This window comes from Spea bombifrons, chromosome 5 (genome assembly GCF_027358695.1).
Source record: "Spea bombifrons isolate aSpeBom1 chromosome 5, aSpeBom1.2.pri, whole genome shotgun sequence".
Lineage (NCBI taxonomy): Eukaryota > Metazoa > Chordata > Amphibia > Anura > Pelobatidae > Spea > Spea bombifrons.
This window is the reverse complement of record NC_071091.1, coordinates 11,820,596-11,844,729: the sequence shown is the minus strand read 5'-3', so window position 1 is coordinate 11,844,729 and position 24,134 is coordinate 11,820,596. Positions and strand designations below refer to the sequence as shown.

Below are 24,134 nucleotides of genomic sequence, written 5' to 3'. Positions count from 1 at the left end.
ACAATAGTCTATTACAAAGATTCCATTGTAGTGGCAACTAAACCTAATAATGAGCCTTTTGAAAACCCTGACTTGCCAGGAGGTAAGGATATTCTGAATATCCAACTGTATTCAAGCTGTGATTTCAGCTTTCATTTCATTAAATAAAAGTACAATATGTAGGAGTCAGTTCTAGATATTTTGTGCATTTAAACAGCAGACCCTGCGATTACCATAGAAAAACACTAAAAATGTCTTAGGTCTAATTGTAACTCTGTAACTTATAGTTTGTAGTTAAATGGTTCAGATGCTTGTAATGTCCATGGTTTTGGAATGGGATGTCCACCAAGCTTATATAAGTGTGATGGTCAGGTGTCCTTATCCATGTGGTCAGTCGCTGTATTACATGAATCATGCGCAATGTGTTCATCCTAGTGACCCTTACACCCATACCTTAATCACTACATTAATGAGTCACTTTGTGTAAGGGTCACTAGGATGAACACATTGCGCGTGATTAATGTAATACAGTGACTGACCACAAGGTCCACAAGAGCTTGGTGGACATCCCATTCCAAAACCATGGACTTTAATATGGAGTTGGAGCTGGGAAGGCCACCATTGTTCTGGGAAGGCTTTCCACAAGATTCTGGAGTGTCTTTGTTTGTATTTGTGCCCATTTGGATTCACAGGGCTTTTGATGTAACATTTACAATAAAATATTTTAATTTTTTTGTAGATGGAGCAGACGTGTGACGAGATAGAAGAAATGTTTGCCAATTTGCTGGGGGAGATGGACCTCCTAACCCAGGTGAGAATTTTCAAAGTTCATATTTTTAGTAACCCAAAAAAATATTCTCCAACAGTATTTAGTTTTACATTCAGGATTGCAACATGGATCCCCATAGAGACTTTCCAGACTGTATAAATATTGACAAAGAGGAATTTCAAAGGGCGAAATTGGTTCGGTCTGTTTGAGATCCTTTCCAGGCTGTCTGAGGAAACAGTCAGTGTGACATCATACCAGCTAACAGTATGGGACAGCTGCATTTCTATATAACAAAGACGTTTACTCTAAACTTTGTCCAATATCTTTAAAAGCTTATCCAAGAATGTCAACACATATTGTTCTTTTTTTGTGAACAGGGAATAAGCTTGGAAACAGATTCCGAGGAGCAGGGTCTTGTGTTCTTGGCAATGTTTGTTTCAGCACATGCTTATCAAAGGCATTTCTGCAAACTCACAACCCTTTATAGTTAGTCGGTGACTTTGTTCAGTAAAACTAATGTATCATTATGAAGCAGGTGTTGATTGTTTCCATGTTACTCTTCCAAAGGGAAAATTGGGGCACAAAAATTAAATAATAAGTTCGATTTGAGGTGTGAGGGCACATTAAGTGGCCACCAGGGCAGTTTCTTATTCTATGAGTGGGAGAACTAGGTTGGCCAGACAATTCTTGAAGGATGACCATTTCAGATTTCCTTTCAAAACCAAATGAAATATGTGAGTTATTTAACTAGCAGAGAACTCACCCCAACTCAGGTGCCTTAAAGTTCCCACAACTTGTGTGAGGCAACGTGTGTATACATCAGAAGTAAAAAGTTACATACTTAAATACAGATTTAGATGTTATCAATAATGATAATTGCAAGATTTTTCATCACAAAAATAGTCTTTCTCCAGTCTGGTAGAAACTACATTTTATTCTCCACGAACCTAAGGATTTGCTGAAAGATAATAGAAGACCATGACAGCACAATCTTACAAGAAAAGGTGTCTTGAAAAGATACAATGTTCTGTTAGATGTAAATAACATTTATTTAACAGTAATTAAGCATCTGATAGTACCTGTCAGCAGACTCACATTTATTTTCCAAGTTGAATTGGATATCCATACATAGGAATGCTTCTAAAAGAACAATTGGGTCCTCCAGTAGATCTCTCCAGATATATTTCTGCATATAATCTCAAATGTCACAACATATATCACATAACAGACCCCACAGGAATCATTGCAAGATAAAGCATCTTTAAACGTATGTTTTAATTGTTTTCACAATGGAGATCTAGCAGTGTCTCTAGAAAGATGCTCCCAAATAAGAGTTGCTTTTGCTTGGCTACCATTTTGCTTTTCGTTTGCATATTGGGTCACGGTTAAATACTATAGGCTACAGTAACCACTTATATTGTATGTTCAATTTTGGCACCTTATATATGTTCTGTACATACCATAACTACAAAGCTTGTTTTTAATATTATGTTTCTTATATTTTCCAATCAGAGTTTAGGGATTGAAACCATTCCACCACCAGCCCACAACCAGACAACAGAGATGAACTTCTCCTTTGGTTTTAAAGATTTGAATGGTAAGATTTGAATTTATCAGTTTACGAGACGCACAAGGCTGCAAAGGTTTTATTCATGCAATACCACTTATTGCCACAAGGGGATTCTGTATTAGTGTTATCCAGAGGGACCAGCTTTGTTATATGATAAAAAAAAACTTTTCAGTAGATGTATATAACAGTGCTGTATTTATTTGTTTTTCTAGAATCACTAAATGCCCTTGAAGACAATGACTTTGATGCGTTGATGGCCGATCTGGTGGCTGATATAGGTGAAGCTGAAGAAAAAGTCACTTTTAAGACCCAGGAGAGCTCATCAGATGCCACCTGCTTCTTAGATCATCAGCCATATTTTCCTGCCAATGTGCCTGTTGGATCCACAGAAGACAATTTACCTCCCCCGCCATCCCTTTTTCCACCTCCACCACCTCCTCCAGAATTTGAGGTGGGCCTACCGCCTCCCCCACCTGATCCTACAGAGCCAACAAAGCAGGTGTTGTTCAATGTATAAGCTAAATTAGCAACAGGCTTGTTTTATTACAAAAGCATGTATTTCCTGAAAATATTTTTATTTTTTCTTTTGTTTAACATTTCATTCTCTGTGTTATTCTTTCTTTCATGATCACATATGTGTTCCAAAATAAACCAAAACTAATGATTTTGGAAAGCGCAAAATTAACAAGAAAGTTTTCTTTTCAAAATCTTTCACAAATGTCTGTATTATTTATGATACACATCTGCCTTTTTCATTTTAAATGTTTATTTTTCCTTTATCGGAATACATCGGATAATATTTTATTGTTGTTTAATTATAGCTGATTTCAGGAAAAGAACATTACGTGTTGACTTGGATTTTCTGTGTTTGCAAATATTTGTTTCAGGAAATTCAAGAGTCAAAAGAAAAAGCTGATAAAATTAAACTTGCTTTGGGCAAGATGAAGGAAGCCAAAGTTAAAAAGGTGAGCAAGTTTAAATAAACTGCTTTAGCTAAAGTTTCGCTTTTGAATACAGTATGATCTTGCTATCGAGATTGAGAAAAGGATCTTTTGCATTTTATTATCATAATGCATTTAGAAAATTGCATAATGATAATATTATCATTTACATTCTGGTTGAAAGAAAAGAAGCATCCAATATAATATCTCTGATGCATATTCTACAGTAAGGAAAATATTTGTTTTACATCTAAAAGCTGTCCCTATATGAAAATATTCATGATAGGCAAGTTGAAGCAATGGGTGTAGTAAGAGAAAAGATGGAGATGGGGGTCCTGGGGGCCTTAGGGCCGGTATAGTAGAAGAAAAAGATAATTATTCCTCCACTCCGCACCTCCCCTATAGATACCTGTGACATAGATAATGAACGCCATACTATCTTAATTCTATAACATACATAACATATGCACTGTAAGCAATAGTAAGGATATAAAAATATAGAATTTTGATAAACTGTTTAGTATGGAAAGAGGTCGCCATGATTTGCAGTAAGACCTGGTGTGGAGTCAGGAAAGGTTTTATTTCCCTTTCAAGGCAACTTGAGAAGGAATCAGCTTATGCATCGACAAATTAAATCACTTGGTCCTCTGGCCTTAAGGAGCGAAGAACTTACGAACCCCAGGCAGGTCCAACCTGGGAGCATTGCATGTTTTTGAATTGGTCAAGGGTACATCATTTCAGTAGAAGTGAATGTTGCTGGCAAGAGCACTCATTACCTTGGAGCTTAACCCACACTTGATTCTTTTTCCCTGGCCCTGGCCTTTTGGCTATAGCAGAAGGTGAATTATTATAATGCCCACCAAAAGCCAAATCTATAGGCACCATATGCAGTATATGTATCCTTCAACTAAAAAACACGCAAGGTCTAACAAACCTAACCAGGAAGAACTGCAAAACCAAAATGAAGTAGCCCAGTGGCACCAGCACACATACTGGTATTAGTCCAAAGCAACTTGTGATCTTGGTGTTGCATTACGTCAGAATCTAAAATGCAGAAGTTAAAGTAAAGAACTAAAAATACATATAGTGCTTAAAATGGTTTATTAATAATGTGGAATATTCCTATGACAGATTATAAAAAAAAGGGGAAGTCCCATAGATATACTTTCCTTCTTGGGAATAAAATTCAGTGCCGTATACAGTAATGTAGGTTAGCAAAGATACAAACCTGGTTTTATCTTTTTCTTCCAATAAACATCCTTTATCTGCAGACATGGAGGCCGCCATTGTTGCCAACCAAGTGATATTTTGCGTGACTTTCTCTGCTCAAACACCACACTGAGCTGATTCTTCAAGACAATGCTGAGGACGTTCGTTCCTCCATAGACTTTCATTAGTCACAGTGTCCGGCTAGGCAATTAAGACTGAGCCATTCTATTGATAAGCATGAGTCAGGGTGTCTGTCTACTAGATTGGGCTAAAATAACAAACTTGGTAATATAGAGCTAAAATGATATTATACAAAATCAAGAACTGTTTTTAAAAATATATATTTTTAAAAACAGATTTTAAATCTGAATAATAAGGAGTTCCCTTTTAAAGATATATGATAAATTCAACATGGAAAATAATAAATACACTTAATAATATACAATAATAATACACTTTGTATAGTCTGTACCGTCTGCCTTAATTGTTGTAGAGACATGAGATTTACTTATGATAACAAAATATCAATAAATATTCCATTTTTTGCATGCACAGCTTATTATTAAGGTCCACATGAATGACAACAGCACTAAGACATTGATGGTGGACGAACGGCAGACAGTGAGAGATATCTTGGACAATCTCTTTGAGAAGACTCATTGCGACTGCACCGTCGAGTGGTGTTTGTATGAAATTATCTCGGAACTCCAAATGGGTTCGTATAAATTCTCACCACCAGAAAACCACAGTAAAGCCAAAAAAACACTAAACTATAAAGGAGAGAATCGGGAAATATGGAACAATTTATAATCAATACCATCCAACTTTTTATTTTGCCTAAAGGTTTCTTAAAATTGGGAAGGTAGCCAAAAAATAATTAACATTCTGACTCCATTTTGGGCAATAAGGCATAATGACCTAATATTTTAGTAGGGGATGACTTATTAGGGTTTTATTGTGTTCGAACAGAAAGATTCTTCGAAGACCATGAAAATATTGTGGACATTTTGTCGGATTGGACGAGAGACACTGAAAACAAGATTCACTTTCTGCAAAAAAATGAAAAGTACGCAGTTTTTAAAAACCCGCAGGTAATAACAAACCTCAGAATTTAATTTTAAAGCCCGATCAACGCAAGAGATGTATGTTTAAGACAAGTTAACTAAATATGTTTGTATTGGTGGGGAAATAAATTACTTTCAGAATACCAAGAATCTATATGATTCAGAATCAGTGATGCCTGATGAATCTATACTGATCACACCTGTATTACATTTTTCTGAGTGTATTTTTATATCAATATTTTTAATTTACGCTATTGAATGGATTTAAATGTAAATGCAATGTCTCGAGTGCTTTTGTTTATGTATGGTATTCATTTAAATATCAATTTGTTGTCAGACGGGTGAACAACCTAATGATTTGCACATTTATCTAGCTATTAAATGAAACTGTGTTATTGAAATACACTTTTCCAATAGCTCTGAATGTGCGGTCCGTAAAACTGCTACCAGGATCCGCTGGGATTTTTCATTTGGCAGGAAATAGGTTATTCTAAATCTAACCGCGGTTAAAACACCAGACCATCCTGCAAGCTTTCCGGTTACTGATTATGACAGACGTATCGGTGAAAGACTATGATCAAACATGGGTTCAGATGTGGATTTGCTTGGGTAGGCATCTAAATGCTCCTTTCAACAGCTGTAAGCGATTCATCATCATGGAAAACACAGTTATGACACCAAAGAAAAAAGGGGTAGAGAGACAGCTAAGGTTAGGAATGAAATGTAACCTCCTTTCCTGTATCAGAGGGCTGCCTTCATATAGCTACCAAGAATCAACATTTTCTGTTTCAAAATCATTTTTTTCTTGCATATTAAGCCAATTTTATGTTGTAGTTTTTTTTTTTTTTTAAGGAGAACAAGGACATGTATTAATCAGCAATTATTCCGCAGACAGTTTAATGTTCTGGGGGCTATTCCAAAGAATAAAAAGTTTTTGTTTTTGTTTTTATTTTTAATTGCTTACCTTAGGGAGAAGCAGCAGCTTATAGAGCTGCAGTTACTCAATTCCTCTGTAGTCCGACAGTTCTAAACGCTCTATGGAGACTGGCCATCCTCGGATGCAGGGGAGGGTTGGCACCTTCTGGCCCAGAGGGCAAGTACGGCTGTGTAGCCCACTGGCCCCTTAACACCACTCCCGGTAACTTGTGTACACCCATACATACATTAACAAAAATGTATATACATACACCCTAAACACAGACACTGAAATACACACTCCATCACACCTCACTCCTCTATCACACCTCACTCCTCTATCACACCTCACACATCACACCCTTGCCTTGCCTGACGCGTTCCTTAAGACTGCTCACTGTGCGAATGGCTGTGCTTTTATCGTGGGGTCACATAACTTCTCCTGATAACATTTATTTATGTCGCGCCAGCAGATTCCATAGCGCTTTTACAATCAGAGGCAGTAAAATAATTTAACTCACACTCAATAACAAACGGGTACAACAGGAAATGACGGCCCATCTAGTCAGTGGTTGATGGGGAAGTGGATAGGGATGAGTTAATCGAGTCAAGATAATCTGTAGAGGTTGTTGGTTGGATGGTTTCATTATGATGACGGAGAGTGTTCGGTTAAAGATTGTACACTTCTCAAAAAATGTGGGTTTTCGGGGGGAGTTTTTGACATTTGTGTGCTTGGGAGAAAGTCTGAAGGAATGAGGTAGGAAATTCCAGCGTGGTACAGCACTGGGTGAAATCCTGAAAATAGGGGTATGAAAAAGTAATGACGGTAGGAGAGAGACGCATGTCATGAGAGGAACGAAGAGGGTGGTCAGGGGTGTACTTGAATAGGAAGGTAGAGACGGTGAACTTGGTCTGTTGGTAGTATATTGGAGGTGTCAGGAATTGTGGACAGAGCGGATGGCGGGTTTACCATAAGCCCAGTCTTAGAACCTTGCGCCTCAAGTAATGGAACGCCATCCATAATGCAATTCCAGAAAGACAGTCGGTGAGGAGAGTTAGAAGGGGGGGGTTGTGATCGATTGTCTCAAAGGCTACAGAGAGGTCCAAGAAGTAGTGCTAAGTGACCTTTTGTTTTAGCAAGGAGGAGATCATTAGTAATTTTAGTAAGTGCGGTCTTGATGGAATGCCATGGATGGAAACCAGATTGTAGAGGGTGAAGCAGAGAGTTTGTAGAGAGAAAATTAGTCAGTTAATTATAAGTTAATTGTTCCAGCAGTTTGGATGCCAAGGACAGAAGGCAAACTGGATGGTAGTTTGATGGGGATTTGGATCAATGGAAGGTTTATTTAGGATGGGCAAGACGATGACATGTTTAAGTAAAACCACCTCTCCAGTAAATAAACTTCTAATGTAAATTAACCAGCAGAAGGTTTAAAATTACTTAAACCAATTGCTTAAACATGTATTTTACAAAAGTGCTTTTGTTCTGTCCAAGGTGAAAACAGATGATAACACTCATAATAACGGTAATTATTTTTTTGGAACCTCTTGGTACTCTCATCCAGTAATCAGATTTCCCTTAAAATCCATTAAGATGTCATTACTTCCTAGAAGGCATTTTAGTGATGTCGGAAGCTAACTTCTGGAAACTTTTCCATTGTGCGTGAGATACGAAGTAACTGAGCCCACGTTATGACAGCTGTGAATAACCTTGAAGCATTTCCGTGAACATGAATAAATCATAGTTGTTAATGTATCAAGTGATTCTCAAAATAATGAAACTGAATTCAGATTCAAATGAAGGATTCCTGTATGAAATAGCTATAATTTCACAGTTCATTTGTATTTTTAATTGATGTAATATGACTATATATTATATATATTATATATAATAGAAGCATTCAGTGGAAATGGAATCTGTATTCACAGTGGAGTGTTTTCACTGCAAACTTGGTTCTAGTCAATTTCACATCATAGATCCAGCATCTAATGCTTTGAACACTAGATCATAGATTGGCCTTTGAGAAAAATCAACCATTATTCTCTGCTCCAAATATTTATCATCTCGCCATGTGGGGCATGTATAACATTATGGTCTTGTAGCCAATGCTGAACCTTTCGCATGGATGTTCTGCAATGAGTGGTGAAGACTCCACTGGTATTTTGTATAATCTCATACTTACAAGTGTCCCTTTTCAGATGCTACAGTCCATCTTTTGGACCTAATTCCATCTGTCCCTCTATCCTCCCCGGTGTAACTTTTGTTTCCTAGAAGGCCAGATGTTTTTGGTGAACAGAAGCCTATCATAGTGTTTTACAGCCCTAAAACTCAAGATAATATGTATATAAACAACAAAAAACATGCCTATATAATAAATCACCAATGTATTATTATCTATTGTTTTATATAGCACCATCAAATTCCCTAGCGCTGTACAATGGCTAGACAGGACACAACAAGTAGTATGTAACATAACAATTTGATTTAGAGACAACAGGTGAGCTTACAATCTAGAGCCGGGATGTCCAACCTGCGGCCCTCCAGCTGCTGCAGGACTACATCCTCCTCAGCCAGCCCCATAGCTGAAAGAGCATTATGCGAGATGTAGTCCTGCGGCAGCTGGAGGGCCGTAGCTTGGACACCCCTAATCTAGAGGATAAAATTGACTCTTCTGTAGAAATTCCAGGGGATTTAAAAGTCTTAAAAAGTCTTGATAATGCTCTGCACCCATTGTCACGTAACTCAAAAGCAAGCACTTAGAAAGCATCTTAAAATTATCGGTTTTGGTTTTATGGGCTCGAGGTTTCAGAGAAAATAATTAAATGACAGATCTGCGAAGGTTTGTTTGCTTGTTAGAAAAGCACAATGTTTTGTCTAAGTGGGACAGCACCTTAAAAAGAGTTTGTTGAGCGCAGAATTCCCTCTAAAATGAGCGAGGCGGCATGCAAATCATCAAGGTTTCTTTTATTAAAAATGCCCCCTGCGGTTTGCTTTAAAATAAATTGCTGAATGCAAGCAGCCAAGCACAACGTACTATATTCAATGATGAGTTTGTCCTGTTCTATTTTCACGCTGGACTCCTCACCTTGGAAGGAGCACGGCAGGTGGAGTACACTTGGTAACGGTAGAGCAGAACATCAATAGATAATTAGTTAGATCTGTTCTTTGCGAGGCCGGACTGGAGATGACTAAGTGGCCTCCAAGTGGTGCGCGCATGGCCACAGTGTGGCCAAAGGTATCCAGCCGCACATCCTATGGGTAAGAATGTGGCCCTATTGGCCACCAGACCCCCGGGCATTTGCCCAGTGGGCCCGATGGCCAGTCCTGCCCAGGGTATTTCAAAATAAAGTCTGTTGCACAATGGTATTTAGTGAAAAATCCCACCAGTGTTTATTGTATTTTGGGAATAGCCCCTGTTATCCAGTTATCGTTTCTAAAAAAGAAAAACAGAAATTCCTTTAATAGTAAATCAGTCCTATTTAATTTTAATGTGTTTTTTTTTGCCCACAGAATTTCTTTCTAGCACGGAAAGGAAGCAGTGACATGAAAGATATGAATGAAAAAAGTAAGCTATCTCTACTGGAGGTGAGCGTCACCTATGTGTTTCCTACTATTATAGCGCTGGATATTTACTGCGTTGGAACTGCTAATCACTGGAAATGTTGGGAAATCTCTAGGAAATGTTGGGAAATGTCTAGGAAATGTTGTCCAAAACTCACTGGCGGTGGTGCGTTGGAAAAAAAACAGCCCTGGAAATAAATGAAGCCAGCTGTATGTAACAAAGAACCATCAAATCCTAATCCATCTGACATATGAAGGGTTAATACATAGGTGCTAAAGGTTTCATTTATATGTGCTACATCTAAAAAGTATTCCATCTGCCATTATATTAAAAAAAATCAATGGGATCAGCTGCCCGATTCCACATACAAACCATCTGTTTAAATGTTTTAGATCCAGCAGATTATTTCTCATAAACCTTTTTTTCCCAAAAAATTTTAAGGTTCTAAAGTCTTGGATTTGTTAAGCGATGTATGGGTTACAGACCAGGGTTAAATGTTTATCGGTAAGGATCCAGCAAACAACCCATGTGATTTTCCATATTTATCTTCTCCCGTCAAAGGTTTTTCCATATGAGTAAGCCCCGTTGTTTCTTTTGTAGTAAACAGTAACCCTACCTTACTACTTTCTGTCTTAATGAGAAATTGTCTTTACTTGTTGCTTTCGTGAGTACATAAAAAACATGACCACCATTTATTATCTGCATCGTCAGTATACATAAGAGAATCAGGACATCTCCTTTTTTTTTAACTGAAAACAATCCAATTCCTTTGAAAAGTTCTACACATGCCTTGTTTGTTAAATTAGGTTTTTGATCTCCTCTGTTCTTGTTCCAAGTCTTCTGTTTCTGATATAACACAAAAGCCCAGACTACACCAAGCGCTAGTCTAATCAAAGCCTTCTAACATTAGCTGGGACTCATCATTTTTCTGTTATAAAAGCAGATCCTGCTTGGTGTGAGCCTTGTCTCTTCTGGGAGTCATTTCTGAGCAGACTTTCTGTCAAGTTCCATTAATTTTTTTATCATTCTTAGGTTCTTTCAACTGGGTTTATTATTTAATAATCAGGTCTTTAAAGTCACCACTGTCATATACTGTCCACATCAGCACAGAAGTGTGGCTGTATGTGTGATTGTGATAAAAATATTAATTAAATATATATATATGCAACTGCACCTCATTGGTTGATGGCAGAGGAGCCCCCTGACAGCTACCAATAGAGTCGCTCATATGGACCTTTAACTCCTGGAACAAGTAGACCAGTGGTCTCCCCAGGCCGAGTTTCGACACCAGGACTTTAAAAGTCTGTGCGACTGACTCTATTGGTTGCCAGCAGGGGGTTTGTCTGCCTTCAACCAATGAAGAGCAGGTGCACTTCGATGGTTGATGGCAGAGGAGGCCCCTGCCGGCGACCAATAGAGTTGCTCGTACGGACTGTTAAAATCCTGGCGCCAAAGCTGCTGCGTAGTGCGTACCGGGTTAACCCCGTATTAAGCCCTTCTTTTAAAAAATGGCAGAAAACAGGAACGGGCAAATATTCGTGGAATACGAAGATTTTTTCCCCCCACGAAGACAAACACAAAGAGTTGGCCAGCGCCCAAGTCTACTTTTAAGATATAGGGACATAGAAATCTAGAATTGTCACAATACTATGCAATACAACCACTTCTGATTTGTTATATAGCAGTAAGTACTGTCTTATAACTAATACATCATGTGATATATGACATTTTTATGCATTTATGATAATAATACAATAGATTATGTGATATGATCGGGATTTTCATCTCTGTTTTTAGAAAAACAAGTTAGCACCACATTGCTCAAGTACAGTTGAAAGTACAGAAACGCACAAATTGTCCTCATACTGATTCGATTTAGCTCTCTGTTCTGGCTCATTTACTCGTAACTTCAAACATGCTCTGGGTGCGCTACTTGTGAAGTAATGTAGCCGTCTGCACTTCAACATACTTACCCAGCAGCCAGCGCTGACATTATTCCTGAGATCCTCTCAAATGTTTTTAGGGCACTTAGAGAACCGCGATCATCAATCGAACAAAACTCACAACGCTAGGAAATGGATGAAAACAGGATTCGGCTTCATTCAAAACATACTTGATTGAATATTTACTAACATGAGTGATTGTTTAGCACTGGACATGTTGGAAGTATTTCAGATTTGTTATAATCTTGTTTTACATCATGTCCTCTGCAAGTAGTTGGTCTCTGTTTAAATAATTGCAGGAGAACTTCATGGTTAATCAGAGATTTCAGCAATTTCAATGTAGTGGCTGTGAGCACGAGGTTATGGGGGGCTTTAGCGGGAATAAAGATGGATATTAATTATTAACCCAGTTCTTTAACTTTGAAGTAGTGCAGGCTGTTGTTCAAAAAAAGAAAGTTTAGAAACATTGATTAAATGAAATGCTACACTAATCTTCGCACGCGTCAAATATTTCAACAATGTTTTCCAATGCTGACCTTCTGCCGGATCGTGCCGGTATGAAAACTTAGTTCCAATTAGGCACAAACTGGAAAAGGTGCACTTTAAAGAGACACTCCAGCCATGACATGCACTTTAATGCAGGGCTCGACAAATCCCAGGCGCCAGGTCGCCATGGCGACAGAGAATTTTGTCCTGGCGCCTAGGTTTTGTCAGCCTCTTACATCCAGAACAAATTGTGGATGTAAGAGGCTGAGTCACCACACGGGGGCGCTGCTGCTGCTGTCGGCCCAGGAGTCTGGGCAGACAGCACAGCCACTCAGAGCCCGCCCCCGAGCCTGAGATCACTCCCACGGAGTGATCCTGTAGGCTGAAAACGCGGTTGCTGCAAAACCAGCAATCGTGTTTTCAGCTGCCACAGGCAGCTTCAGGGAAGGGGGTTGTGTGTTGATTGGGTCCCCACACAAGTGTGGGGACCTGACCCAACAACCCACAGCTGCCTGATCGCTCCATGAGAGCGACAGTGCAGCGTTAACCCCTTCAATGCCGCGATCGCGGCATTTAGGGGTAATTCCCATTTTGTATGGGGCTCTGCTGCTGGTGGTCTGCCTGGAAGCCCAGGCAGACCAGCAACAGCAAAAACGAGCCCCCACAAGCCCTTTGATGATTCCTGTAGGGATGGAAGCCTACAGCAGTCATCAAAGACTCCCCCCTGCAATGGCTGGTCTATAGACCAGCAATTGAGTCCCAGCTGCCAGAGGCAGCTTCAGGGACAGGGGAGAGGGATCTTTGGTCTCCACATGAGTGAGGAGACCAGCCCCAACACCCCCCTGCTGTCTGATCGCTCCCTGAGAGCGACAGTGCAGCGTTAACCCCTTCAATGCCACAATTGTGTATGACACATTCGTGGCATTGCAGGGGTTAACATTTGTCCACAAGCTTGTGGGGACTAAATATCAGTCAATGCTGTGCTCCAATGGAACATCAGCATCGAAAGAGTTAAAAATAATAATAATAATAATAAAAAAAAAAACAGCACTGACCTGAAAGTCCAGGGTGCTTCCAGGTCAAATGCTGTGAGTTTAGTAAGTGGGCTGATGATGATCAGATCACTCCTGACCAACTGTTAGTTTAAAACAATACTGGCTCCTAACTTTTTTACCTGGTGCCTAGATTCACAACAAATTTGTCAAGCCCTGATTTAATGTATCTGATAGCTGTGTTCCGTTCAAATTAACATCTTTGCCCTTGGAAATGCATGGAGGGCTTTATCAGAACCCCCTATACTTGCCTGCCCCCCGGTTCCCTGGTTTGCGGGAGATGTGTTCAGGTTACCAGTCAGTGGTATACTAGCGCCGGCTCACGTGAGATTTTCAGTGGGTCTAATAAATCTGATGAATCCCTCCATGCAGGGCTGGTGCAAGAATTTTTGGCAACTTAGGCAAAACCTAGCTTTCTTCTTTCTCTTTATATCTTTTTTCTCTTTAGTTCCCCCACTTTTTTGGATCCACCTTCTTATTATCTCTCCTTTCTATCATTCCCCTTTCTTTTCATCTTTCTTTATTCTATTTATCTCCTCGCTCTTTTTTCTCCTCCCCTCTCTCCCTTTTCTGTCCTTTCTATTTATCTCTCCTGCTTTTTACCCTTGCTCTGCTTTCTCTTTATCTCACCTCCTCCTTACCATACGCTTTTTTCTCTGTCGCTCCCCATTTATCCCTGCTCCTCTTTCTCTGTCTCTTTTCTCCCCACCTCACCTCTTTCTCTTTTATCTGTCCCACTCTTCTGTGACCCCTCTTTCTCATTTCACATTATCTGTCCTCATAATATCACAGTATGTCTCCTATTTTACTTTATATCTCCATTTCTCTCTACCTCTTCCCTTGCTTTTTATTTCATCTCTCCTATCTTTAGCTCTCCTTTTTCTCCCTATCTCTCCCTTTTCTCATTATCTACCCTTCTCGTTCTCTCCTCTTATTATGTCTGGCCTTTCTCTTTATCTATCTTCTTTTATCTATCTCTCTCTTTTTTATGTCTCCCTCTCTTCTTTCTCTTTATCTCTCCCCATTGGTCAATATTTCTCCCCTTTCTCTCTGTCTTTCCTTCGATTTATGATATCTCTCCTTTTTTCAGAGAGCCCAGTATGCCACAGAAGAGGTTCCCCCAACTGATCTATGCCCTAGGCCGGCGCCTACCTTGCCCATAGGTAGCACTAGCTCTGAGTATAAGAGTTACACAGTTGGTTGGGTGGGAAATTACGGTATCTTTGCCCACAAGTATTACTTTCTAAATGAAAACACAATGATTACTACCTTGTTTTTTCACTCAAATTTGGTGACCTCAACATTGTTGACCAACCTAGTGCTTGAACTTCTGAAATTCCTCGATCTCTACCTTCAGCTCTAGAGCTGCGGCATAATGCAAGAAATGATGGACTGCTCATAGATTGGTTGCGCCAAATTATTAGTCACTCTGATGTTTACTACTTTGCACAGTAGATAGGCGACCAGGGGCTCTCGAATTGTTGTTGAGCATGTCCATTATTCTGTGTTTTTCATCTATATCCACAACTCCCTTGTGATACATCAATAGCTGGAACTGTAATACATCAATAGCTGAAGAGCTCTCTTGACATAGGTCACTAATGGCATACCTGTAGGTAAGCCAGACCAGTGCAGATGAAAACACACTTGATATAAAGCAGGATTTAACCCCATAATGACAAAGCCCGTACATGTACGGGCTCAAAATGTATTGTTTTCAATGGGTTTAGGGACCGCCCATTGTCCTTAAGGGGTTAAATGAATACTGTTGTTTTTAAGATTCTATTAAGTTGGCATCTGATGTAACGTTGACAGACAATTACATTGTAACACAGTATAACGCAGTCATTCCAATAAAAAAAAAACATTATAATGGTTATTTCTGGGCTTAATTTGTAGGCAGATGTCACTGCATTGTCTTATATTATAAAATTATATATTTGATTTATTCTGAGAAATCATCAAATATGTATTCCTTTTTTTTGGCATGTAGCAAAGTTTCTGTGGATCATCTGTCATTGTACCAGAGCTTGAAGGAGCTCTTTATTTAAAGGAAGACGGCAAGAAATCTTGGAAAAAACGATACTTTCTCCTGCGAGCTTCTGGGATTTATTACGTACCCAAAGGAAAAACCAAGGTCAGTGAAGAATAGGAAAGCATTCATGAATCAATTTTTTAAACCAGAATGAAAAGAACTCCCAAAGTGGACGTCGCTTGGCACGTCATGAGTACCTGAGGCTTTCTCCCCTGATTCTGCCACTTGTGTAAATATTAAGATTTAGGATTTCAAATATCTTTCAATTCTTTGTGTTTTGTTTGCGTACATAAGAGTATTACGTTTATTTCAACAAAAACACTTTAAAATGGAAGTGTTTTTCCATGAATGAATGATGAATGATACAGCTCTTATTAACTGTTTATAGCAATGAACACACTGGGTTTGATGCAGCATGGAAACATATAGCTTATACATTAAACAGCGATACAGTGAAAACTCAGCCCAGTAATTGGCATCGAGAAGGCCAAATCCGCCAATATTCAGCTGCAAGATTGGACTTTATATAATGCATCTTTACTAGGTGAGATTAAATTAATTATCTCACCACAATTCAGTGTTTAGTGAATAAACTCCAGTGGAAAAAAGACAATATGACTGCTAACATTTAAATGCTCATAGCTATTATAACGTAGTTATTGTCAGGGTAGGCGTGACAAGTGCGGGGAGGGCAGTTCGTCTCGGAGCTGCTGAGAATTTAGTATTTTGTACTATTGCTTAATACCTATTCCATGTGTATTAAGTGCAGTTCCACACACTGCCACCGGGGCATCCTCAGTTACAATAGGAACTTTACACTGTAACTGGGTCATTAATGGGCTCCTTTTATAGAGTTACTTCTCAGTTTGTTTTGGTGGATTTGTGTAGAGTAGTGCCCACTGAGCATATTGTCCACCAAATCTTGATTGGGATACTGTAGTATTGATCTACTTGGCTGTTAGGCTGAATGGTTCCAGTCTACCCCTGTTATTGTTATGATTATTAATTATGATTATTAATTAAGCTAGTGCAAGTCATTTATGCAGCACCTATATACTATATCCAACAAAGAAATAAAGTGCTGCGCAAAATTTACAAACAACACCACAATATGTGCGGAAATTAAATTATACTTAAATTCATTAAAGTGGATTCTTCAGTAGGTTCCTCTGTTGGGAAGCCCATAGAGCCCCTTCTAGGGAATGGAGTTTCTTCTTTGTACCGGTGTAACAGAAAAGACCGGAGGAGAAAGAGTTAAAAAAAAGTAGTAGCTTTCATATTATATACTGCCTGGGGTGTGACAAACGCAAACCAAAACAGACAAACCCAAGTAATAAGGTAAAGAGGAAACTGTTGCAATCTAAGCATAGGCTGGAAACAAAATAATGTTTAATGTCCATATTACATTTGCCGCCGCAATGCTGATTGATGAATAGAGGAGTACGTGTTATCTTGAGAAGCCATTTCTCTGTATACATTAAATATGTTAAACATTGGCAAGCTATGCGGTGTAAAAAAAGCTGCATCATAACAGCTCTTAGGTACCCGTTATCTCGAGTTTCCATAGCAACCCTCCTAGAACAAAAAAAAGAACAGCTTTGGAGAGAAAAAAAAAACACACCTTATCGACAAAAAAAGGTGGAACATAATAGACAATCTAACCTTGCCTAGTAATTTTAAACAGAAAAGAAATCAATTTCTCCGACAAAACACATTCAGCTGTATTCGGAGAAAGTCAATTTTGAAGACTATAGGGGGAAAAAAAGCAATAGGAAGATCTGGTTTTCTTGAAATTGCTGTAATTTTACATTGAAATAGCGAGCAGCAGCATGAATTCCAATGAGCCCTGCCGGGTGGTCGCCTCGTACAGGATTCTTATAACAGAGAGCGCATTTTAAGGTAAGTTAGAAGGAACCGCATGATATATCGCAAACATAACAACAAAGCAGAACAATAGGGAATGTAATTTATTATCTGAGATATAGCCTGGGGCACACTGGTACCTGCCCCTACCCATTCATCTCTTTTGTTCTGTTATTTAATACAAAGCAGCCGGTTTGAAAGCAACCATTTAATCCATGAGTTAAAAAAACGAAATAGAGGGAGGGCTCAGGAGAAAATTCTAAATAATGCTCAGTATTTCCGTGACCTATTGATGAATTATATGTATCGACAGATCGGGTTGAGAAAACACATCACTATTCGTCATATGTAGAAGCATGCTTGTTTTTAGGGAAACACTAATTTATTTTGTAATAATATATATGTATTTTTTCCCCCCCAGACATCTCGTGATTTGGCGTGCTTCATCCAGTTTGCAAACGTGAATATTTATTATGGTATTCAGTATAAAGCGAAGTATAAGGCTCCCACTGATCACTGCTTTGTCCTGAAGGTATGCTTTGAAAAAGGGAAAATATACAGAATTCAGTGATTGAATGATTTTTGGGGGGCGTTTTAATGATTCAATTAATTCTGGTCATTTTGTTGCCGAGGTTGTTTTAGCTGCTATGTTTAGCCGTTAGTGGTTGGGAGGGTTTTATGTAAGAAGCAATTTAGGTTTAAAGTGGAGCAATCTGCAGAAATGTACTATTGGTTGCTATGGTGATTACACCATTTTTAGCAATTTGAAATAAAATGTTATTACTAAATAATCAATATGGTTTTAGCATTTAATTATACCAGTATTGCTAATAAGTAAAAAAAAAAAAAAACATGTAAAAAACAGTGTGTTGAAAATTTGATGTCTTTTATACTAACAAACAGATGGACTATGTCACAAAACTTTGCCCGGCTTGACCCTTGTTATAGGGGAGATTCACTGAGGTTGGCTCAAATACATTCTCACTGTTTACTCAATTAATGTGTTATTCAATCTCTAGATTAGAAGAAAGTATAGTATAAAAGCTTCTAGATTAGAAGAAAGTATAGTATAAGAGCTTCTAGATTAGAAGAAAGTATAGTATTATAGCTACACAGATATCCAAGGTGGGTCATCAAAAAATGATCTCCATTTTCCCCCCAATGTTTTGTGATTATGATTATTTTAAGGTAGTTTATTGTTATCATGTGGTGTAGAATTTATCAGATAAGATGGACGTTCTGCCCCGTGGAAGCAAATGGTCCAGTGGAAATTCATTCACACTAGAATTATCACTTTTCATAACCAAAGTCTAAATTCATTGAATAAATGTCTCTAAAATGGAGATATACTGTATAGTAACGAAAGCAATCAGTGTTCCACTGTCAGGATAATTGCAGGCAGGACTCCTCTGTTAAGTACAGAGGGGTCTTCACTAGAGGTTACCAAGGTAACAGCAAGGTGGTAAAAAGTGGGCTACATTCCAATGTTAATGGGGCTCTGTTTGTGCATACAGGGTTTCCTCTGTTATTGGACATTGCTGTAGCACAACTAGAAACAATTGTGTAGTGCCTACAAAAAAGATGACTGGATCTGTCCCTTGTTTGTTAAAACACCATCTGGAGCCATATGCAGATTACAGAGGTCCAAGTCTCCCGGATCTATTGGCACAATATTTAGATCACTGTTTGTGCTGTTCATTCCTGGAATTGTGTACAAAGATATAGTCGCTGGTGTTTTCTGAAGGAAAAGCTGCAATCGGCCTACAGGGTTAGACTGAGATTAACCATTAAGAATTAGCCATTAAGGCACTAGGCCATAGGCCTTTCTATGCCATAATGGGTCTGGCCTGTCTTGGTCTAGGGCACCTATTAGACGATGTACACATGATGGGTGTCTCCAAGCCAGTGCTTCAAACTGCTGAACTCTTAGCAAATTGAATGAAATACTGAAATTTGACTCATGTGTTACTATGGCAACGTATAATATGAGAACAGAGTGGGTAGTAACAGAAATAGAAAAAAGGTGGCTATGCGGAAAAGGAGGAAAACAGCACCAAGGGGACGCAGACACAGGTATATTTTATCTTTTTTCCACATTTTGCAGATACATGTCTAATGTTTTTAGATTTTAATCTAACAAATAGTATAATCCACATTATTGTTTATCACTAGACTAACATTATGATTTCTGGGCAAGCTATTGTTCTCTTATTTACCATCGAACAATGAAACATTATCAATCACTTGCCTATTTAATTTGGCTTAGTATTTTCACGCATGCCTGAATGTTGGGATGTTTAGGGGCATGAAATCCCTAACGATACGACATTCCGGTCACACTTTGTGTTTCTGGGTAGCTGGGACTGAATAACGGAGCATTTTTTTTGGAGCTTCAGACCCATTGAGCTGTGAGTGTCAGGGATCTGGTGACTAGGGGCAGCAAAGATGGAAGGAGTCACACGAGATTTTAGAAATTAGTGGGGGGCACTGAAGAACCAGCAACTTCACCTCTTCATAGTGATGATCAGGCGATGATAAGATATTAGATAGGTCCTTGACTACCGCCTATTGTCCCCTGTACATTGCCACATATATCTGGCTCTTTTAGTATGAGATTCAGATTTAAAGGTATGATCACAAACCACAATTATTTTGCTTTTTCACTTGTGGACAAACACTGCTGTCCTCAGTAACGTTACTGCGGAGGATACTTCCACGGTCCTAAATTCTACACCTAAAACAGATGCTATAAAATATAATATTCGATTGGATCACATTATGTACTAATTCTATTTCTCGAGGGGCTCAAACACGACAGATTTTTTATCTATTATAGAATCGGTAATCAGTGAGATTTATTCTCTGTAGAGCGGTTGAGCTGAAACATTGAATTACACCAACAGCAACGGACTTTATAAGGGTCAACCCAGGAGAGTTCTCTGCTGTGACATGGACCAAGATGACCTGCATAATACATACTTACTGCTATTTACTGTGTAGAAATGTTAGTGATGCAGAATGTTCTTCTTTTTATTTAAATAAAATATCGATTGTTTAGGATGTAACAAGAGACCATAGAATGCTACACGGTATTTGTTATTGGCAGTTAGAGCACTGTATTTACTGGAAAATTGTGTACCATTTTACATGCAGTGAAATATAATCTTTAGGGATTGATTAGATAAATGGAATTGTTGGAGAAAGTAACTTGCCTAAAGAAACCTAGAGGAAGAGAGATTGGAAGGTTTTAAAACTCAAGTGAAAGGCCTCCAATCTTTCACAAATTCCTATTTTTCCTTTATAATAAAAAAAAATTTTTTTTCTTCACATGAAGATATATTGGCATTCATGATGAATCGTGATTTTTTTTTTGTAGCATCCGCAAATTCAGAAGGAATCCCAGTATATTAAATATTTATGCTGCGATGACCCATGGATACTGCACCAGTGGGTTACTGGTATTAGAATAGCCAAGGTGAGCAAACATTTTCATCAATTTCTTTCTGTTGGTTGAACTACTATAACTTTTAACATTTTATTTTACTTATTAAACTTATGCTTTATTTTCTTCCACCAGAGAATGGGTTGTTTCATCGCCCAATGGCCATTCTGGCTTTTGGAGTGTTAGCTAGAAAACACAAATATAATCTTATTCTTTTAATCTGTATTTATTTTTTACTGAGCTTCTATTTCATATGCAGATTGTGAAACATTCAAATTATTTTACCCGATTTATGGTTCAATTATTTGAGGCTCACATATAACAAAAATATCTTCATTTTGTAGCAATGAGCACAGTGTCAAAGAAAGCAGCACTGTTTCGCTTTGATTATATCAGAGTTTTTTAATCAATCAGGATGTACTCATATTTCTGTACATTTTTGGAATGACTTCTCTGTTTAATTTAACAGTATGGAAAGGTTTTGTATGACAACTATAAAACCGCTGTGCAGAGGGCAGGTCTAGCATCCCATTGGTCAGCTCTGTGCAGTTCATCTGCTCCAAACACAACAGGTAAAATAATGCATATTATCATATATATATATATATATATATATATGTATATTAGAAAAAACTGAATTTAACTTTTTTTTACAATCATTTCTGCTATTGATATTTTAAGAATGTATTTTAAATTCATATTGCTTTTTAGCAGATTCTTCCCAAGGAAGTAGTCAGACCTGCCAGACTGCAACCACTGTCAGTTCCAGTTTCTCTGATGCCTGGAAACGAGCTGAGTCTGCCCAGGTATGCTTGTCAGGGGTGACTGAATTAAAAGTACGGTGACTTGACATCGGCCTGTGATATCCCTATCCCACAAAAAAATAATTTCATTGAAAATAATTGCAAATATTTCTCTATATTGACCAATCTGATTTGCTCACAGTGAAACCAAGCAATTAACTGCCCTTCAATGTGATATTATTAGAATGTTGACGTGCTTATGTTTAAATCTAGCCAATAATCACCAAGAAGCAACAACATCCTACCTGTAATAAATAATGGGTTAAAAATAAATAGCATACACATGTATTATTCTCTTTATTTTGACTATAATAAAATCCGTTGTTTGGGTAAGAAATGGGCCCTCTAAATATTTTCACTTAGAGCCCCTAAATCTATATAACAGTGTATTTTAATAGCTCTACTTAAATGTTTTTTTGTTCGCATGCAGGATAACAGGCCAACTGAGACAAAAAGGAGTGAACCCAAAATATCACCTCCTAAACCCAAACAGCCTCCACCCCCACCTATAAGAGGGCAACCCAATACTCATATAGCAACAACACCTCCTCTTCCCATTAAAATGAACTCTACCATACCACCACCACCACAGTTTCAAGCACCAGAACCTCTTAAAATGGAAGAGGATTTTCTACCTCCTCCACCTCCGGAATTCCTTGACTCCCCTCCTGACTTCTTACCTCCGCCTCCCCCAGCCTTTTCTGGCCAAGCTGAGTTTCCTCCTCCTCCGCAGTTTTCAGAGCCCCCGAGTACCAATTTTGTTATTCTACCTCCTCCTCCACCTACTCCTACAACCATCAAACCCCAGCTTCCAGCGAAAAAGCAGCCCCCCAATCCTCCAAAACGACAAACCAACCCAGGAATTCCAGCGGCTGCCTCGCACCAGAATGGGGCTGCGGATGGGGAGGGAGATTTCATGTCCGATTTGATGAAAGCGTTGCAGAAGAAGAAAGGAAATGTATCCTAGGTTCTTTAAGTGCCATGAATCAGGAACAAACCTGGGTGCATCAAATAGTGTAACCTTTTAAAGCCTTTTGGCACATAAAAGGTTTAAATGATTATTGTCTCTTCCTAATGTTGTGCATGAACACAGCACTCTGCTATGTGGTCTTCAACCGCAAAATAGAGGCTCTGGTGGTCAGTACTGCAGACTGGTGAAGATTCTGTCGCTCATTTGCATTAAATATATAGTGCAGTACCAGTATACCACTGCAGTCATGTCATATTTTCTTTTTGATACAGGCATCTAACACAACGTGTGCACTTAGTACATTCCATTTTACGTTTTTAAATCATATATATATATTACTTATTAACTTACCGTCACTATTTAGATTAGCCGGTTAAATTTTTTTTTTTAAATCATTCATTCATTCATTCATTCATTCACAAACAGAAGGATTTGTAAAGATACCAGCCTGCATGCCAGGTGCAAAGCCTACTATTGCCTTTAATGGTAGGTATGAACAGAATTACCAGTTTTTATGAATAGTTCTGTTGTTGATGTAATATTGCGGACACAGGGAGCTTGTTAGAACTCGCTGTCTGTACACTCAGTAGGACTGCAATGAAATATTCACAGAGATCTCGGGAAACGGGACCATGACTTTGGTGGACTTCAAAGCAGATAACAGAAATCTGAAAAATTTGGAAACTGAAAATACAATAATGATAACACAAGTGACTGAACATTTTTAATGCTGAATTCTTTTATGGTTTGATCTCAAATCTGACTGGTCCCTCTGACTGTAATATTGCAGGGGAAGGATGAATGAAAAAATGGTGCCAGCAATACCTATGGCTGCCACCTGCTACACATTAAACAGATCAACTCGGACAGCTGTGGGTTGGCAATGTAATTGATTAGAATAATTACGGAGGGCTTTCTATTGGGATGAGTGACACGAAACAGGTCTGCCCAAGGGCATTCTGGGAATTAAGTCACCGGTTATATTTTGCATACTTAGTTACGGAATGAGTTGACAGAATTTATTAATAAAATCTTTTCTTGAACAACACAAACACATGTAAATATATACATTACATCCACTTACAACATAACAGAATCATATACTGGTAACATGCCAAGAGAAGCTAGGGCACATGCACATGTCTTGTTCTTTGAAAAATATATAAACCTGCAGACACACGTTATACACTAGAGAATGAACAGCAAAATACCATTTTATTTTGCTATATAAGTACATTTGACATATTACAGAAAACGATACGTTTTACGATTTTAATGAAATTATTTACATTACAAACTTTATTCTTGTATTTACTTTCTTCAAATGTCTCAAGCACCAGAGAATGACTTGTGTGAAATGCATTGGATTAGGTTTTTTTGTTATTATTATTATTAAAATTTAATGTGTGCAGATTGAAATTGTAATAAATGGGAAAAAAACACTTTATTGTGAACAAAATGTCCAAAAATAGTACAAAAACTGTACATAGATAAAAAAAAAGTCGAAAATTTGAATGGAAAAAATACATT

General features: G+C 38.3%; 1 protein-coding gene across 2 annotated transcripts; it reads left to right on the top strand.

Annotated features, from left to right (window-relative positions):
* The first annotated feature begins 718 nt into the window (after nucleotides 1-718).
* Nucleotides 719-24,113, top strand: APBB1IP (amyloid beta precursor protein binding family B member 1 interacting protein). 2 transcript variants are annotated; one of them, XM_053466930.1, is made up of 13 exons: nucleotides 719-790; nucleotides 2,261-2,345; nucleotides 2,531-2,817; nucleotides 3,206-3,283; nucleotides 5,024-5,183; nucleotides 5,438-5,559; nucleotides 9,959-10,033; nucleotides 15,485-15,628; nucleotides 17,811-17,921; nucleotides 20,766-20,864; nucleotides 21,301-21,403; nucleotides 21,546-21,637; nucleotides 22,065-24,113. In XM_053466930.1, exons 1-13 carry the CDS (start codon nucleotides 719-721, stop codon nucleotides 22,599-22,601), a joined length of 1,965 nt encoding a protein of 654 aa, XP_053322905.1. In that variant the 3' UTR covers nucleotides 22,602-24,113. The 2 variants fall into 2 exon arrangements, with proteins under 2 accessions (XP_053322905.1, XP_053322904.1); XM_053466929.1 differs by having other exon boundaries at nucleotides 21,543-21,637.
* The last annotated feature ends 21 nt before the right edge of the window (nucleotides 24,114-24,134 follow it).

Bases quoted from the DNA above. Each gene is read 5' to 3' on its own strand.
- APBB1IP (XM_053466929.1), top strand. From the start codon at position 719: ATGGAGCAGACGTGTGACGAGATAGAAGAAATGTTTGCCAATTTGCTG. The intron at 2,346-2,530 runs GTAAGATTTGAA...TTGTTTTTCTAG, and splicing joins TGGTTTTAAAGATTTGAATG to AATCACTAAATGCCCTTGAA. The intron at 3,284-5,023 runs GTGAGCAAGTTT...TTGCATGCACAG, and splicing joins AGGAAGCCAAAGTTAAAAAG to CTTATTATTAAGGTCCACAT.